The 19,185-nt window shown below is 45.3% G+C and overlaps 1 protein-coding gene across 11 annotated transcripts in view; it reads right to left on the bottom strand.

Annotated features, from left to right (window-relative positions):
- Positions 1–19,185, bottom strand: part of TMEM241 (transmembrane protein 241) — a 159,523-nt gene that overhangs the window by 70,321 nt on the left and 70,017 nt on the right. For 8 of the 11 annotated variants that reach the window (XR_010582896.2, XM_015440107.4, XM_065534011.1 and 5 more), the window contains 3 exons: positions 16,795–16,829; positions 8,022–8,091; positions 3,954–4,047 (listed from right to left, as the gene is read on the bottom strand). Coding sequence is in view for 9 of the 11 variants with exons in the window: in XM_015440107.4 (XP_015295593.1) it covers positions 3,954–4,047; positions 8,022–8,091; positions 16,795–16,829 (199 nt within the window). In the remaining 2 variants the exon portion in view is untranslated. Of the gene's footprint in view, positions 1–3,953; positions 4,048–4,442; positions 4,489–8,021; positions 8,092–12,872; positions 13,085–16,794; positions 16,830–19,185 lie in introns of those variants that run through there. The other 3 variants (XM_074022732.1, XR_012427251.1, XM_074022733.1) reach the window with 3 other exon arrangements.

Raw genomic sequence — 19,185 nt, 5'->3', positions numbered from 1 at the left:
TGTTTATATATTCACTAGTTGATGGACATTTAGAATTATTTCCAGTTTGGGTTTCTTATGAATAATGCTAATAAGAACACTCACGTATGAGTTTTTTGTAGCCATATATTTTCATTTCTCTTGGGTAGATTCTTAAGAATAGAATTGCTAAGCTGTAGTCACTTTATGTTTAATCTTCTAAGAAACTAGCAAACTGTTTTCGAAAGTGGCTGTATATATGCCTACAGCAATTTATGAATGTTCTGGTTTCTCCACATCCTTGCCAACATTTGGTACTGTCTGTATCTTTTTAAAAAATTACAGTAGTATGTGTGGTATCTCATCCTGGTTTCAATTTGCATTTATCTAATGACTAGCGATGCCAAACACCTTCCTATGTACTTATTACCCATTTAGATATCTTCTTTTATCAAATATCTGTTCATGTGTTTAGATCAGTTTTATTTTTTATAAGTATCATCATTATCCTTTTTTTTTTTTTTAGACAGAGTCTTGCTCTGTCACCCAGGCTGGAGGGCAGCGGCACCATCTTGGCTCAATGCAACCTCTGCATCCTGGGTTCAAGCGATTCTCCTACCTTGGCCTCCCAAGTAGCTGGAACTACAGGCGTGCGCCACCACGCCCAGATAGTTTTTGTACGTTTACTAGAGACAGGGTTTCACTATGTTGACCAGTCTGGTCTTGAACTCCTGATCTCAGGTGATCCACCTGCCTTGGCCTCCCAGAGTGCTGGGATTACAGGCATGAGCCACTATGTCTGGCCTCAACGTTATCATTTTAATTATTATTATTATTATTATTATTTTTTGAGACGGAGTCTCGCTCTGTCACCCAGGCTGGAGTGCGGTGGCCGGATCTCTGCTCACTGCAAGCTCCGCCTCCCGGGTTTACGCCATTCTCCTGGCTCAGCCTCCCGAGTAGCTGGGACTACAGGCGCTCGCCACCTCGCCCGGCTAGTTTTTTGTACTTTTTAGTAGAGATGGGGTTTCACCGTGTTAGCCAGGATGGTCTCGATCTCCTGACCTCGTGATCCGCCCGTCTCGGCCTCCCAAAGTGCTGGGATTACAGGCTTGAGCCACCGCGCCCGGCCTTAATTATTTTTATTTATTTATTTATTATTAGTAGTAGTATTTTGAGACAGAGTTTCGCTCTTGTTGCTCAGGCTAGAGTGCAATGGCGCAATCTTGGCTCACTGCAACCTCCACCTCCCGGGTTCAAGTGATTCTCCTGCCTCATCCTCCCGAGTAGCTGGGATTACAGGCATGCACCACCACACCCAGTTAATTTTGTATTTTTAGTAGAGACGGGGTTTCTCCATGTTGATCAGGCTGGTCTCAAACTCCCGACCTCAGGTGATCCACCCGCCTCTGACTCCCAAACTGCTGGGATCACAGGTCTGAGCCACCGTGCCCAGCCTATTTATTTATTTTTAACTTGTATTTTTTTTTAACTTTTATTTTAGGTTCAGGGGTACATGCCCAGGTTTGTTATATAGGTAAACTGCATGTCACAGGGGTTTGATGTACAGATTATTTCATCACCCAGGTAATAAGCATAGTACCCAATAGGTAGTTTTTCAGTCCTCTCTGTCCTCCCATCCCTTACCCTCAAGTAGGCTCTGGTGTCAGTTGTTACTTCTTTGTGTCTATGTGTTCTCAATGTTTAATTCCCCCTTATAAGTTTAATTCCCCCTTCTTTGGTGTTCTGTTCCTACGTGGATTCACTTGGGATAATGGCCTCCAGCTCCATCCATGCTGCTGCAGAGGACATGATCTCATTCTTTTTTTTTTTTTTTTTTTTGAGATGCAGTTTTGCTCTTGTTGCCCAGACTGGAGTGCAGTGGCGCTATCTCGGCTCACTGCAACCTCCACCTCCCAGGCTCAAGCAATTCTCCTGCCTCAGCCTCCTGAGTAGCCGGGATTATAGGCGTGCACCACAATGCCCGGCTAATTTTTGTATTTTTAGTAGAGACAGGGTTTCACCATGTTGGTCAGGCTGGTCTCAGACTCCTGACCTCAGGTGATCCACCTGCCTCAGCCTCCCAAGGTGTTGGGATTACAGGTGTGAGCCACCGTGCTCGGCCAATCTCTTTCTTTTTTATGGCTGCATAGTATCCCATGGTGTATATGTGCAACATTTTCCTTATCCAGTCTACCATTGATGGGCGTTTAGACTGATTCCATGTCTCTGCTATTGTGACTAGCATTGTGATGAACATACAGGTGTATGTGTCTTTATGGTAGAACAATTTACATTCCTTTGGGTATATACCCAGTAATAGGATTGCTGGTTTGAATGGTAATTCTGTTTTAAGTTTTTTGAGAAATCACCAAACTGCTTTCCTTTAGACCAGTTTTAAATTGGGTTGTAGGTCATCTCATTGAGGTATAAGAAATCTTCATATATTCTGGATACAGTTCCTTTATCAGACATTATGATTTGCAGATATTTTCTCCTAGGCTGTGGCTTACCTTTTTCTTTTCTTTTCTTTTCTTTTGAGACGGAGTCTCACTCTGTTGCCCAGGCTGGAGTTCAATGCCATGATCTTGGCTCACTGCAAGCTCCGCCTCCCGGGTTCACACCATTCTCCTGCCTCAGCCTCCCGAGTAGCTGGGACTACAGGCGCCCACCACCACGCCCAGCTAATTTTTTTGTATTTTTAGTAGAGACGGGGTTTCACTGTGTTAGCCTGGATGGTCTCAATCTCCTGACCTCATGATCTGCCTGCCTTGGCCTCCCCAAGTGCTGGGATTACAGGCGTGAGCCACCGCGCCCAGCCTACCTTTTCATTTTCTTAATGGTGTTTTTGAATTGTAAAAGGTTTTAATTTAAATAAACTAAACTACAATTTATCAATTATTTTATGATTTATGCTTTTGGTGTCATATCTAAGAATCCGCCAAACCCAAGGCCATTAAGGCTTTTTGTTGTGTTTTCTTCTAATAGTTTTCCAGCTTTGGTATTACATTTATGTCTGTGATTCATTCTGAGTTAATGATGTCAAGCAAGGATCTAAGATTGTTTATTTGTAGGTTGGTTTGTATGTTGATATCTGATTGCTCCAACACTGTTTGTTGAATAAACAATCCTGGCCAGGTGTGGTGGCTCACGCCTGTAATCCCAGCACTTTGGGAGGCCGAGGTGGGTGGATCGCCAGGTCAGGAGTTCAAGACCAGTCTGACCAACATGGTGAAACCCCATCTCTACTAAAAATACAAAAATTAGCTGGGCGTGGTGGCGTGCGCCTGTAATCCCAGCTATTCAGGAGGCTGAGGCAGGAGCATCGCTTGAACTCGGGAGGCGGAAGTTACAGTGAGCCAAGATCGCGCCACTGTACTCCAGCCTGGGCGAGAGTGTGAGACTCCATCTCAAAAAACAAAACAAAAAAAGAAAAAGAAAAAGAAAAAACAATCCTTTTCTCATTGTGGTTGGCACCTTTGTTGAAAATCAATTGACCATAAATGCCTATCCCTATACCAATACCATAATGCCTTGATTATTCTAGCTTAGTACTGAATTTTCAAATCACACAATTTAAGTCCCCCAACTTTATCTTTGTCAACATTGTTTTGGCTATTTAAACCTTTAAACATGGTTTCCTTTTGATTTCTGAATAAATTTAAATAGCTGTTCTGTAGTATCTTCAGGCTAAATACTACATCTGAGGACAGACACTCAGAGATAGTTCTTACTGACCACTTTTTTACTACACACAGATCACATTTTGCTTCTCTGAATGTCTCTCATGTCTCAGGACTCTGAGAAAGATTAAATATGCCACGTTGATAAAATGAGTAGGCCTCAGAAATCATTACCTGAATGAAGGAAGGATCAGGCTCAGGGACAGTGCCTAGAAGTGGTCTCATAAAGCTCAAACAGCTTCACATTACCCAGGTGCTGAGATCTCTGGATACAAAGGCGCTTGAGAATTTCCCACCCCTCTCGTCTCTTACCTTAGCAAAGAAAATCCAGGCTGCACACTGCGCTGGGGCCAGATAGCTTTTTAGCTTCACTGTACTGAACACGAGAAAGAATCCCAAAAATCCACTGGAAGGAGAAAAGATTCTTTTGTTAGTGAGGCTTGTCTTCCCTTAGCCAATGGCTGACTAGTTTCTGCTACATTTTACCAGTCAATTTCAAATTATTATGCAACCTCTACCTCATGTGTGTTTTCTAGATCTGTGATCTCTGGATGAAAATAAAAAATTTTTTAAAGTCATTAAGCTCTGTTTTTCTAAGGAAAGAGGATTTTGTTGGTGAGAGGAATGGTGCAAAGAAATTTCGGAGGTCTCTGGCTAAATCATGAAACAAAAATAAAGGTGGAGGATGACACCTCCTGTTCCTTCCCATAGAACTTCTGGAGTTTTGGTGCTTGGCAAGGTACTTAACTTTTTTTCAAGCAAGACAAACTGGCTCGAAAAGACTTCCAAAGGGAAACTCACCATATGAGAAGAGAGAGTCTGAACTGGCCTCCAGGCTCATCAGAATCTGAAGGGGAAGGCTGGCTTCAGTGACACATATGGCTGAAGCCAGAAGCCCCCAAACCAGGCCGTCCTGCCATAGGAAGTATGCTTTGGAAATGATGCCTACACATGTGTATGAATGGAAAGATCCCCACTCATGGGAACCTGAGGAAGGGGCAGCATCTTGGGGCTATTCAGAAGTCTGAATCGACAAGGGCAAGGGCATAGCAGTGGACAGAGACATAGTTGCCTGTGCTGGAACTATTTTCAAAAGTGCCCTGTGTGGCCAGGGCCAAAGCAAAGGGAGCTCCAAATGCTTCCTGGCATTTGAAGGCAGGACAATTGGGGAAGAGGGGTGTGTGTGTGTGTGTGTGTGTGTGTGTGTGTGTGTGAGTGTGTGAGAGAGACAGTATGTGTGTGTGTGTGTTAGAGAGAGGGAGAAAGGTTGACTTCTTGCAAATATGTGCAAGTAGTGGTTTCAGTGTGACTGTTACTTGAACTTGAAAATTGCAAAATAAGAGATATGACTGGAGTTGTAACTCCAAGCTAGAAAGGCAAGTACTGTGAGTTGTACTTCATTTGCATCTCCGACCCTTGACAGCCACACTTCCATCTGACCTTATTACAGGCACTGGTGCGCAGCTCCAATGCAGATCCTAAACTCTGAGCAGGAAAGGCCCAATCTTGGGCTGCTCTTTGTATTTTCAACAGAGCCTAACATGGTGCCTCAGTTACAGTACACATTAACTAAATGCTTGTCAGGCTGAATTGGAAGCAGGTTGAATTGAATTGAACACACCTAAGGCTAAATGTCACAGAAATGTGTACCTTCACTTCATTAGATTAGACTAGTTCACAGCCACATTCTTGGGGCAGGACTAAAGATAGGCATTAGGTTTCCCCTGTGTGATTTCAGCCTGTTTGGTCCTGATGACCTGCAAAGTTTGTTCTGATTTGCATCAGCAGTCATGGGAGGCTGAACAGCTATGGATTAAGATGTCAAGTTACTCACACCCAAAAGGCAGAGAGGCCCCGTGGGTAAGCAGCAGGCCTACCCAATCACACCCAGCGCCTGGATTTCTATTCCTTGCTGTGCTTACTGACCCTCGTTACCTTAACCAAATCCCCCTTCCCACCTTTTTGTCTCAGGTTCAGTTTCCTTAAAGTAGAAATAATCATAGCGGTCCTCATCCTATCTTAATGGAAACCAGAGGCTTTTAGAACAGTAAGATTACCTAGCCCCAAAGTCTCACTTTATTAACAATGAAACTGGGGCACAGGTACAATCAGAATACAGGTCTCCATGGCTCTTCAGATCTCTGGACCAGCAAGGGCGCTGGCACAGCAGTGGACAGATGTAGTTGCCTGTGCTGGAACTATTTTCAAAAGTGCCACTGCGTGGCCAGGGCGAAAGCAAAGTGAGCTCTAAACTCTTCCTGGCATTTGGAGGCAGGACAACTGGGGAAGACGTGACGCTTCATGGAAATGTGTTCTTGACCAGCTAGACAAAGAGTGAGATGTGCCAGGCACTGGTGGTCATGAGGGTGGGGCTGAAAAGGGAGGTAGCAGTGCTCCAGGCTCCTCTTGGTGGCTCCCACCTCTGCATCCAAGGAAGTAACAACTTCACAGGTGCCTGCCCAACCTCCCAGACTTCCTTTCCCTTGAGTCTTTCCCTCTCCTCTATGCCTCTAGCCACAGGGGTGGCATGATTCCATGCTGACCTGTCCTCTCAGTGCAGACTCTGGGCCAGGATAAGCTCGTGCAGGTTTGTGACTGACAGGCTTCTGGAAGCATCTGGGGCTCTTTTCCATCGCTTGACTTCTATGTCTGTGACTCATTTTTACATTACTCATGGATCTCTTATCTTTCTCCTTGCACTTTCAGCCCATCTACCCCTTGCTAGGGAGGCAGACCTGAAAAGCAGAGGGAGGCTCCCAGAAATGAAGGAAATCTGGGAGCAGGAGACTCCCTGTTAATGGGGTCTTTGGGCTATGGCTACCATGCCCCTCCTGAGCTCCCCCAGAACCTCCTGAAGGTGACAATGCTCAGTGTGAGATATGGTGGAGCCTCTGAACGACACAGGGAAAACCAATGCATTCCTCAAAGAGGCTGAGCTCTGTACAGAAGCATGGGTAAAATGTAACAGAGTCACATCAATTCAAATAGAGATTTCCAGATCTTTAGAATAAAACAAAACCCTGATTTACCATGTTGCATTATGAGAAAGTTACAGATTAAAAGGGGCAGAAATAGAGCCCAATTGTCACCCCACAAAGCCAACATCAATGGGCTGTGAACTGTGCTGCTCTGTTCCAAATAACCAAACAATGGTTGACCTCCCGGGTACACCCTGCTTGCCCATGCTGCCAAATAACCAGACTCAAAGAGAAACAAGTCCGCAGCCGCCCGCCCAGCATGAAGACTCATGCCATGTGATCCCAGCTAACGGGCAAGGCCTAACCAACTGACAGGAACTAGGAGAGTGAATTGTGTCAGTGTTTTCCTGAAATTTTTCTGAGGGTGATAAATAAATCATTCCAAGGTTCAAATGCAGAAACAAACTCTGTAATATTGATTCTTTTTTTTTTGGCCCAAACACACCAGAGGAGCAGGACATACCCACTAGCCACATAGCAGCTTTTTAACATTGTAAAGAACCACTGCTTCACAAGGCACTGTTTGATATGTGTGGGAACAGGTGGCCTGATTTTTACATAGCAATTCTTCATGATCTATTGACATTGTATTTACAGTCAACCTGAGTAGATCATCATAATGACCACCATTTACTGGCCCTGGCACGAAGCTTAAGACCCAAAGATCAGACAATTAGCAACGGCAATTGTGGGGTTCAACCCGGGTCAGTCTTTCTACCACATCAGGATGCCACACATGCTTTGGGCCTTTCCACTTCTTGGCATGATGAGGTCAAGCGAAGTGGTGATCATGGCAGGACATGGGGAGAAGGTGAGGATACACTTCCGTGTGTTCAGATGTAGCCCTCCAACTGGCCTATATCCCTGAGTCCTTCCCAAGACCAAGCACTAATGATCACCTTGTTGTCTAGACATCTCTTAGCCATCAGTTTCCAAAATCTAATTCCCAGAATCTTTGGGTTTGGTGGAGGTTATTTTGGAGGTTGCCTTAAGGAGCAAGAAGGAGGCCAAAGGGAAAGCTGAGCAGGTGGGATTCTGAACCCATATCTTCCCTTGAACTGGATCCATTTCATCAGTTTTATAGATTGGAGTTCTATGTGAGATTTGCTTGTGGAGGGGGAAAAACGTGGGAGAATCCTAGCTCTAGAGCAGGTGTGAAAACCACTGTCTTGGCAGAGGCACGTCCATGGGCCAGGGGTCCTGGCAGGGCCCAAGCTGGCCCTGAGCATCTAAAGGTGCTAAGTGACAGCCTGCTGGTGACATAATGACTGCTTCCTCACCTGCACCCACCACCACTCTCTCCTGCCACTCACTCAGGCACCAGCAGTGACCCTGAACTTCACAGAGAGGAAGACACAGCGGACAGCACAGAAAGCATACAAATGAGTGAGCTTAAGATTACCTGGCACAGCAGCTGCCATGGAATCTGTAGAAGTACAGGAATGGGAAGTCCAGGACACTGAAGAGATCACCTGAGGGGCACAGCAATGGTGAAACAGTGACCCATGAGGCCTCACATGCCCCTCTGCCCCATCGCCCCAGGAAATGCAAGGAGGGCGTCTTTAGCAGTCCTATGCTTTCAGTCCCCTGGCATTGAATTCACTCCAGCATTCCCAGGGATTCTGTTACTGACATTATCTTATCATGATAGTAACAGTATGATGAGATGATAATAATAATGCCCATTTAGGGAGCATGCCTTGTGCAGGGCCCAATATTAAAATCTTTATGTATGTATCTCTTTCAATCTTAGTAACATCTCTGTGAGGTTCTATTATGCCCATTTAAATTAAGGCTCAGAGAAGTTAAGGAACATGGCTAAGATTGCACAACTCTTAAACTATGGAGCCAGAATGTGAACTCCAGTCAATCCAAACCTTAGGCTGTCTCCTCTCTACTAGGCAGTCAACCCTGCACAAGGGAGTGTGCAGGATAAAAGAATCTTTTTCAAGGCTCTTTTCTTCTTTTCTGCCTCATATCTAAAAAAAAGGTCATGAATGCACTGCCCTGACATTTTTTTTTTTTTTTCATTTTCATGTTTAATGACTGCAAGAACAGCACGGGGGCCAGACCAACTGTGCAAATTCATTTTAGTTTGAGGTCCAAAGGGTACATTTATTTCTTGTGAAGTAAGTTCATTCCTTTAGTTCCACTTGGTGCAAGAGGAAATAATCACACATATTGGCCGTTTCCCTCTCTGGAATTTGAACTTGGTCACAAACAAAAAGTCAGGAGATTAAAAAGGCAGAAATCCTTCCAAAAATGTCCGGAGAAAAGGAATTAAGCATTTCCACAGCAGATAGCTTGAGTCTTCCAAATCTGGAATTTCTGAACCCCTTGGAGAGCCTGGTCTTCCAGACCCCTGGGCCTTAGCCTGTCTCTCAGTTCTGGGGGCCTGTGGGGAGAGGGCTGAATTTCCTAAGTATTGCTAGTATATTAGGTGTGCAGTGGAACACACAGGCAGCAGCATTTCCTTCACCACCATGCTATTCATCAAGAGTTTCAGATCAAAAGACATGATGGGCTCCTACGCTTTCTTGGAGACCCAAACGATCTCAAATGATTCAACTATCTATTGGGAAGGAAAGTTCTGAGTTGGATTTCTCTGGAGGTTTTTTTAAAATTACGACTGTTATTTTCTTTGTTTTGTTTCTGCAAGTGAGTGTGTATTTAACGACAAGGAGGGGATTTCTTGGGATCTGGTTTTCATGAAGCCCAACAAGACTTCTTGTTCTCTTTCGGCCACGATTCCTCTCAATACCTTTACTGTCAAACCGGGACCTGTGTTGGTAGAGGGAATTTGTAAATGACAACATCAGGTGCCACTTAGTGTGTGAAGAGCATGGATATATTCTGAAGTCCCTTTCCCCACAGGAGTGATAGGCAAGGGTGTCCTGGGGACCCCAGACCTAGAGAGTGGCCAGAGCCCTCCATTCAGGCAGGTGGAGGGAGAGTCTGTCCATGTCCACGGAGAATGTGTTCCGTCTCTTTGGCAGCTGTGTGCTCTTGGCCCTTTCCCAATTTCCCTCTCAGTGTGAGAGGAACTGCAGCGCAGCCAGTGTGATAATGAGGAATGGCGGAGAGGGAGACGAATGAAACCCAGGACCTTGAGACCTCTCAGGCTGTGCCCCTCTCAGCACCCAGTCTTTCATCAGAAACGCTCCAGCAGGGTGAACGGGACTCATGGCGCGTGGCAGCTTTTATAGCCCAGCCCAGGATTTGGAGGGGGTCTAGAGAGCAGAAGTGTGGTCAGAGGAAGACTGGGAGGGAAGAAAAGAAAGAAAAAACAAAACAAAACAAAACAAAACAAAACACAGTCCTTGGGAAATAATAACCCCCATCCAAATCCTGAAAACTGACTCCACAATGGGAGAGACAAAATAAGAATAGCTAACCCTTGCCTTTGAGCCATCGCTAAAACCATCACACGTTGGTTTCTCACACACCACTTAGCTGACTTCACACCTGTCCCTCCTCCTAGAATTAGTGAGTCCTTGAGAGTAGGGATGCTATTTTCCTCATCCCCGCACCTGTTGTGTGTCAGCACCATATCCAACACACCCAGCAGATAGCAAGCACTACCAAACCAAGACTATCAGAAAGACCTGATCACCTCTTGCCTTCCCTAGAGCTAATGTTCTAGTTTCCGGCTGGCTCTGTGGTCCTCAATTTTAAGCTGACCTCAAATTTTCCCCTTTGATGCCTTCCACCTGCCTTCTCTTTTGCTAAAGTAGTACTCCTAAGCGGAGAGGGTGCACGGCAACCCTGGAACAGCAAATGTTAGTGACTGTGCTATAAATACCCCCGGAAGAGGTTGCAGCATGTGGCTGGCTGGCCCTAGCCATATGCAAACTTGATCTAGGAGCCTAAAAAATGGCCTCAAAACAACACTCCTGCACCATCTAGTGCTGAACTACATGGCTTAAGCACAAATCAAGTGGCTACAGAGTTGTAAACATGGCCGGGCATGGTGGCTCATGCCTGTAATCCCAGCACTTTGGGAGGCTGAGGCGGGTGAATCACAAGGTCAGGAGTTCAAGACCAGCCTGGCCAAGATGGTGAAACCCCGTCTCTACTAAAAATACAAAAATTAGCCAGGCGTGGTGGTAGGAGCCTGTAATCCCAGCCACTCGGGAGGCTGAAGCAGAGTTGAACTGCTTGAATCCGGGAGGCACGGTTTGCAGTGGGCCGAGATTGCGCCATTGCACTCCAGCCTGACTGACAGAGTAAGACTCCATCTCAAAAAAAAAAAAAAAAGAGTAAACATGTTTTGCTACAGCAACATGCGGCATTATGCAATGGAGTCTGAGTTAGGCCCTCACTGTTGTGTTCTGCAGTTAAAAATCCGCTGACTCTGAGTGAGCAAGTGAAGTCCATTTCTCTAAAGATTACGAAGCATGAAATTGCCATGGTGAAAAGTGTGACACAATATTACCACATTCAAGACAAATTGATATTTGAGCATGAAGAAAATTTCCTCTCATGTTCTTACCCTCAAAACTGGCAGGAAAACAGGAGGTCAGTTCCAAGCAGCAATTAGTGCTGCTTGCTCTGTCTCACACATGAGCCACAGACACACCAGGTAACAAGGTTGTTTCTGGGCCAGATTCCTGAGTCTCCCTGCTCCTTTCGTTCCCTGAAATTCTCTCCAGCTCTCTTGACCACCACAGCTAAGGGGCCCCACACAAACAGGAAGTGCAAACTCTTTAAGAGGGGAAATTTCCTCTTATCTACTATATTTAAAAGAGTGCAAGGGGGAAAGGTGGTCCTCTTCTCAAGGAAGGTTCTGAGATTCTCAGAGCAAACTCTGTGGTGGGGAGCATGCTGAGGGCAAGAAGAAATGTCTGCCTGAGTCCTACCACTGCTGCCAGCACACTCCAAAGGTGCACCTGCAAGAGAGCTTCTCTTTCCAATCACTCAGGTGTGAGTGAGGAGGGAAGCTCAGTCAAAAGCACTATCCAGAAACCCTCACACACCCTCTAGAAGAGTTAAAATAGGACTGACAACGTTAAATGCTGGTGAGGATGTGGAGCAACTGGAACTCCCACACACTACTGGGTGGGAGTGGAAAATGGTACAAACATTTTGGAAAACATCCTTTCTTAGAAAGTGAAACATACATCTACTCTAAGACCCAGTAATCCTATTCTGAAATGTTCATCCAAGAGACGTGAGAACATAAGTCCACAAAAAGGCTGGTATGAGAATGTTCAGAGCAGCCACAAGCTGGGAACAGCCCAGGTGAGCATCAACAGGTAAATGGATAAACAAACGTGATATATGCATACAATGGAACCCTACCAGCAACAAAAAGGAACAAACTCATGATATACACAACAACATGAATGAGTCTCTAAACACCGTGCTGCATGTAAGAGCCAGACACAAAAAGTACTGATGATTCCATTTACAAGGGCTTAAGAATAGACAGAACTTATCTATGGTAACAGACATCAGATCCATAGAGGCCTTCATGGTGTGGAGAGGGAGTGACGAGGAAGGGGCAGGAGGAAGCTTTCTGCAGTGATAGAAATGTTCTATATCTTGGTGGCGGATAAGTTATGTAGGTATGTAGATTTGCCAAAATTGATCGAGCTGTACATTTAACATGTATATTTCATATATGTAAATTATATATCAATCTTAAAATGTTTTTAAAGTACTACCAAATAACTAAGATACAAGTAATAAAAGAAGGGGGCTAGGTGCAGTGGCTCACGCCTGTAATCCTAGCACTTTGGGAGGCCAAGGCGGGTGGATCACTTGAGGTCAGGAGTTCAAGACCAGCCTGACCAACATGGTGAAACCCCGTCTCTCCTAAAAATACAAAAATTAGCTGGGCATGGTGGCGGGCACCTGTAATCCTAGCTACTCGGGAGGCTGAGGCAGGAGAATCACTTGAACCCAGGAGGCAGAGGTTGCAGTGAGCAGAGATCGTGCCACTGTACTACAGCCTAGGCAAGAGAGCACGAGACTGTCTCAAAAAAAAAAAAAAGAAAAAAAAAAGAAAGAAAGAAAAGAAGAAGGGGTAAGAAGAAACCAGAAAGAATTGAGCCCTGCTGTAAGATGTCAGAAAGTATGAAGAGATCCTTCCAAGTAGACTGTCCCTATGGAGACTGACTGTGACTGTGTCTTAACCGGGGCAGTAGGGAACCAGGAAGACAGCTCACCCAATGCACACTCAGACCCCATGGCAGATGTTCTAGATGGCAAGTGTAATAAGCAAGTGAGAAAGAATAAAGTGCTGCTCTACCTTGAAGTGGGCTAGACTGCCCATGGGTCCCATCAGAAAGCGAATGAATGAACTGGCGGGAACTGGAGCCACCCTATAAGAGTAGTCCTGCTTCTTTACAGCAAGGGAGCCCACAGCCACTTCAGCAGTGCCACGGCCCAGCAAAACCCTTCTTATAAGCCCGACTTTCTGTACTCGGCCTCTGCAATGACACCATCTCAGCTAGCAGGAAACTGTAAAAAATCCAAGTTGCAGAGAAGAGTCCTTCAAGAGCAGTGTCCCAGGACTCTCTCTGACGAATCCAACAGGCTCCACAATGCCCTGGGTTGCCCACCGCAGACCCATCCCCCACCCTGTAGGAGAGGGAAGGGAAGGTGAACATCTGTGTCCATTCTTTTTCAAAAATTATGAAAATATAACTTGAAGGAAAATCAATCCATGCAAGTATCCCTTCTGGCATAATTAAGCTTCAAACAGGTTTTCAAATGAGAAAGGTGTCCTTTTATTCCACCAATACATTTTCTTATTGAGATATAATTTGCATACTATAAAATTCACCCTTTAAAGTATACACTTCAGTGGTTTTTAGTATATTCATAGAGTTGTGCAACCATCACCACTATCTAATTCCAGAACATTTTCATTACCTCAAAAAGAAACTAAAGCCTATTTTAAATTACTCCTCTGCCCAGGACATTCTACAATCATATACTTCTGACCACTTTGCATTCCCAACGAGTAATTAAGTGTCCAAGGTATTTTTGTATTGAACTAAAAGTTTAGCAATAACTCAAGGTAAAATGTCAGACTGTTGGCCAAAATGTCTAAGCTATTACCAGCAGTCACCATGTTCAGAAACTGGTGGCTAAACACATCCCCCAAACCAAAAGTAGCTCCAGACCAAAATTCAGGAATGTTGTACAGAAGTATTCACTAGAGTGGGACACTTTATAATAAAGTGTAGGGGGCTGGGCGTGGTGGCTCATGTCTGTAATCCCAGCACTTTGGGAGGCTGAGGTAGGCAGATCACCTGAGGTCAGGCATTCAAGACCAGCCTGGCCAGTATGGTGAAACCCTGTCTCTACTAAAAATACAAAAATTAGCCAGGTGTGGTGGCGGGTGCCTGTAATCTCAGTTACTTGGGAGGCTGAGGCAGAAGAATCACTTGAACCTGGGAGGCGGAGGTTGCAGTGAGCCAAGATTGCACCACTGCACTCCAGCCTGGGCAATAGAGTGAGACTCTGTCTCAAAATAATAATAATAATAATAATAATAATAATAATAATAATGAAGTGTAGGATCACTGAAAGAGCAGCATTTAAAAAGAAAAACTTAGAAAGAGGGTAATGAGGCTGGGTGTGGTGGCTCATGCCTATAATCCCAGCACTTTGGGAGGCTGAGGTGGGTGGATCAAGAGGTCAAGAGATAGAGACCATCCTGGCCAACATGGTGTAACCCCGTATCTACTAAAAATACAAAAAATTAGCCGGGCTTGGTGGCGGGTGCCTGTAGTTCCAGCTACTCGGGAGGCTGAGGCAGGAGAATCACTTGAACCGGGGAGGTGGAGGTTGCATTGAGCCGAGATTGCGCCACTGCACTCCAGCCTGGCGACAGAGTGAGACACCGTCTCAGAACAAAAAAAGAAGAAAGAAAGAGGGTCAGGAGACCTACTACTCGCCTACTCTGCATCATCTTGGTCAAATCACTTAACTCCTCGGGGTTTCAATCTCCTCATTTGTATTAGGATGGTGCACAAGTAATTAACACAATTCGGTGGTACCTGGGATAATCGCTAAGATTCCTTCCAGCTCTGACCATCATACGTGTAACAAATGAACAAGCACAACCTCTTAGCTGAAGGGCAGCATGATTTCTTTAGGTAAAAATTATTCACCCAGCCGGGCACAGTGGCTCATGCCTATAATCCCTGCACTTTGCGAGGTTGAGGTGGGCAGAACACTTGAGGTCAGGAGTTCCAGACTGGACTGGGCAATGTAGTGAAACCTCATCTCTACTAAAAATACAAAAATTAGCCAGGCATGGTGGCAGGTGCCTATAATCCCAGCTACTCAGGAGGCTGAGGCAGGAGAATCGCTTGAACCCAGGAGACAGAGGTTGCAGTGAGCCGAGATACACCACTGCACTCCAGCCTGGGCAACAGAGCAAGACTCTGTCTAGGGGGAAAAAAAAAGAATTATTCACCCAAGTCCGCTAGAAATAATTCAGGATGTAAACCAAGGAGAATCTGTGAACATAACTTTCGAAAGGCCTTTGACAAAAGCACATTTCAAAGGCACAGGACACTTAGTCGGCTCTTAAATGTCTGCTGGGTGGCAGCTACCTGGCTGCATAAAGGAATGATAGGAGACGCAACTGAAAGGCAGACAACTAGCAGTAGGGGTAAGCAGAGGCCATTTAGGGTTAACAGTATGGCTTCACAGGACTTACTATTCCACAAAAGATAGACTTTCAGCAAATGACAGCAGAGAGGGGACTCAACAGTAAACCCTGGAGTTTTGAGAAGTCATCGTTCACAGGAGCAGGCAGACTATAGGAACTGTGCTTTCATGTGGCAAGCAGAGTGTAATGTATTAAGAAAATGTATTCAGGTTACCCTTACGAGACATGGATTCAGATATGTCACATACAATCTAGAAGCGTTATTCCTGAGTCGCTATCAACAAGTCCCTGAGGATCCTTGCTCAGATAGCAGGTAAAACACCAACAGAAAGCAGCAGCTGAAAACGCCAGCAGAAAGCTGTTAATTGCTTTAAGCACAAGATGAGACCTAGAAGGGACGTTAGGAAGCAGCCAATTCACCTTTCTCATTTTCTAGATGTGAAAACCGAGACCTAGAGGGCCTGGGTAATGCCTTATGCATAGCAAGCGGTCAGTAAACATTCGTTTTGTGTGTGTGCGTTTTTACGAAAAAAAGAATTAACTCCTTTCATCTGGAATTATGAGAATTGGATGGTGACATATGATACAAAATTTAAAAATGATGCCAGATAGAAAGAGGGTAACTCAATAATATACTTGCAAAATTCAAACAAGAATTAGAGAACCAACTCCTTCTCTAAATTATTTCTTTTTTTTTTTTTTTTTTGAGACTGAGTCTCACTCTGTCGCTCAGGCTGGAGTGCAGTGGCACGATCTCTGCTCACTGCAAGCTCTGCCTCCCAGGTTCACGCCATTCTCCTGCCTCCCAAGTAGCTGGGACTACAGGCACCCACCACCACGCCTGGCTAATTTTTTGTATTTTTAGTAGAGACGGGGTTTCACCATGTTAGTCAGGATGGTCTCGATCTCCTGACCTCGTGATCCGCCCGTCTCGGCCTCCCAAAGTGCTGGGATTACAGGCGTGAGCCACCGCGCCTGGCCCACTTATTTCTTATATTTACCCCCTAATATTTGATTTGAGGTTACCCTTTGGGATGATTCTGATGATGGGATTTGGGGTACCACAGCAGGCCTTGGGAAATAATATGGGATGGCAAGAGGCCCCTCATATTCTGCCATAAGAGCAATAACTTCTGCTCCTGAAGTGATCACCAAAAACAGATTCAGGGAGTTTTTTGAACTTTTGAACTTTTTCACCAAATTTTTTAATACTAGAAATGAAGAGCAATTCAGGATGCTTGGAAAAGGAATTTCAGAAGAGGGCAAAATCAGCACTAGTTTACTCGGCAGGAAATAGACCTGTCTGTATATCTGAGATCATACTGGATGAAAACACAGACGACAAGAAGGCGTAAGAATAAATTCCTGGTTGATAAATTGGTTTGTTAAGAGCAGTTTCAAATAGGTGGGACCTTCCTGCCCTTGCAGTCATCCTGGGGGGCAACGACATTCTCTTGTGAAATGTCTCTGAGAGACAGGCTCACTGGGTCCAATGAGCAATGTCAAACAGACAGACAAAACAGCACTTGGTGGGGGCTTTTACCTGTGGGATGAGATGCAAATGCCAGGAGCACCACACTGGAAAAGAGACAGCAAAGTAGTCAAGAAGTTTCCCCCGCACCAAAAACCCCAGCTGTTGCCACCCATTTTACTTGGAAATAGTTAAATTTGCCTAAAAGCAAATTATCTGCACTGACTCATTCTGACTAAATCCAGCTCCTCAGAGAGAGTAAGAATGTCTTGAAATGTCTCATGTTTTGGCAGGAAGATTGCCTCTTGGGACAGACAGGCTTGGGACAGAATATGAATCCATGTTTCAACCTGAGGGTTCACTGTGTCTCTTTTCTTGGTCCTGGCTGACCCTAGTTACGATCATACTCACCTAATCTACCAAGAGTATTTACAAGCTAAATGAAGCAAACTCTGAATTAAAATAGGTTGCAATGTAAAAGCTAGCTGTTGTGTGTGAGCTACGTGTATTTTTGCCACAAAATTAACTGTGTAGAAGATAGTTACATTTCTAAGAGGCTAGCCCACAATTGATCCAGCCCATCCACCATGTGGCTGAAAACTACCTTTACTGATTTTCAATAGATGCCACAGAAGGGAAAGGATGAAAAGAGAATGAAGAGGAGTGTTCCTTTGATGTGAGCCCTGTTCATCCTTGGCACCCTCCCGTCGTCCTCTCTGGAAACCCCTCCCATCCCCCAGCACCCCTCTGCAGTGCCTTCAGACTGCCGAACCCCACTGTGGGGGGCCCAGTCCCCCACCCTCTGCAGCCTCTTCTATCAAACGTCATGCCATCCAGGCAGCCGATCAAATTAGAGGCTAGGAGTAAAACATGTTTTCTAAGTATGGGAGGGAATTCTTTATTTTTATTTTATTTTTTAAATTTATTTACTGTTTATTATACTTTAAGTTTTAGAGTACATGTGCACAATGTGCAGGTTTGTTACATAGGTATACATGTGCCATGTTGGTGTGCTGCACCCATTAACTCGTCATTTACATTAGGTATCTCTCCTAAAGCTATCCCTCCCCGCTCCCCCCACCCCACGACAGGCCTCGGTGTGTTTTGTTCCCCTTCCTGGGTCCAAGCGTTCTCATTGTTCAGTTCGGAAGGGAATTTTTTAAAGTGCTGGATGGCCTACGCTGGTTCTAAACCCTGGCTGTGTATCAGAATAGCCCAGTGTCCTGGCTTAAATCGGAATCTCTGAGGTGCAGGCATCAGTTGTTTTATTTTGTTATGGCCTCTCAGTGGCTCTAAAGTGCACCAGGACTGGGAACTACCACAAGGAATCCCTAGTCGGTGGTGACATCCTAGGCAGTATGGAGGAAGATGGCTGTGAGCAAAGAAATCACTGGGAGCCCTGCCTGCTCTGGGGCCGTCTCCCAGAACCATTTCTGTGTTTCTCATGCTCTTCCTGTGCTCTTCCTCTAAAGCTCAGGTTCTCTGATGGCCCCAGGGCAGCAGCACTGTGGACAGAGGCTAGACAGGAGGCTTGGGAGAAAGCCAATGGGAAGAGCCACACATCTGGTCATTGAGAAGTTGTAGGTGTGTAAGACAGGGCTGCATGTAGCTGTAAACGCGACTGGAGACTTTGCAATGATTAGCCCTTTGCATGGGCTCTCTAAGTCTTTGCCTCCATCTCACCTTTCTTTGGAAAACATATACCCTGTTCATACTCCATTATTTTATCTCCCTGAATCCCTTTTGGGTTATAACTTCAGGAGCAGAAGTGATCACTCTTATGGCAGGATAGGAGGGGCCTCTTACCATCCCAAAGCATCTCCCAGAGCTGGTCACGTACCCCAAATCCCATCATCAGAATCACCCCAAAGGGTAACTCAAATAAAATATTAGGGGGTACATATAAGAAATAATTAAGTGAAGGAATTGGTCCTTTAATCCTTGTTTGAATTTTGCAAATATAGTGTTAAGCCACTCTTAACTCCTACCAAAGCAGGCCATTCAGTACTTGAAAAAAAATCCCTCCAATACTTAGATCACATGTTTTATCCTAACCTCTAACTCAATCGGTCGTCTGGATGGCATGAGTTTTGATAGAAGAGGCTGCAGAGGGTGGGGGACTGGGCCCCCCACAGTGGGCTTTGGCAGCGCGAAGGCACTGCAGAGGGGTGCTGGGGGATGGGAGGGGGTTCCAGAGAGGGCGATGGGAGGGTGCCAAGGATGAATGAGGCTCACATCAAAGGAACACTCCTCTTCATTCTCTTTTCATCCTTTCCCCTGTGTGGCATCCTACACTGCGACCTCCCTGGGGGCAAGAACCATAGTTTATTCATCCTTGGATCCCTAGCAGTGCCAGACATCATGTGGCAGGTACACAATACGTTTTCTGGACTGCAATTAATCACTCTAGGTGTACTGTGGTGGGACTATGTTTGAAGGAAAATGTAACTTGAAGCCCTGTAT

Source organism: Macaca fascicularis, chromosome 18, assembly GCF_037993035.2.
Source record: "Macaca fascicularis isolate 582-1 chromosome 18, T2T-MFA8v1.1".
Taxonomy (NCBI): domain Eukaryota; kingdom Metazoa; phylum Chordata; class Mammalia; order Primates; family Cercopithecidae; genus Macaca; species Macaca fascicularis.
This window is presented reverse-complemented; position numbering and strand designations above follow the sequence as displayed.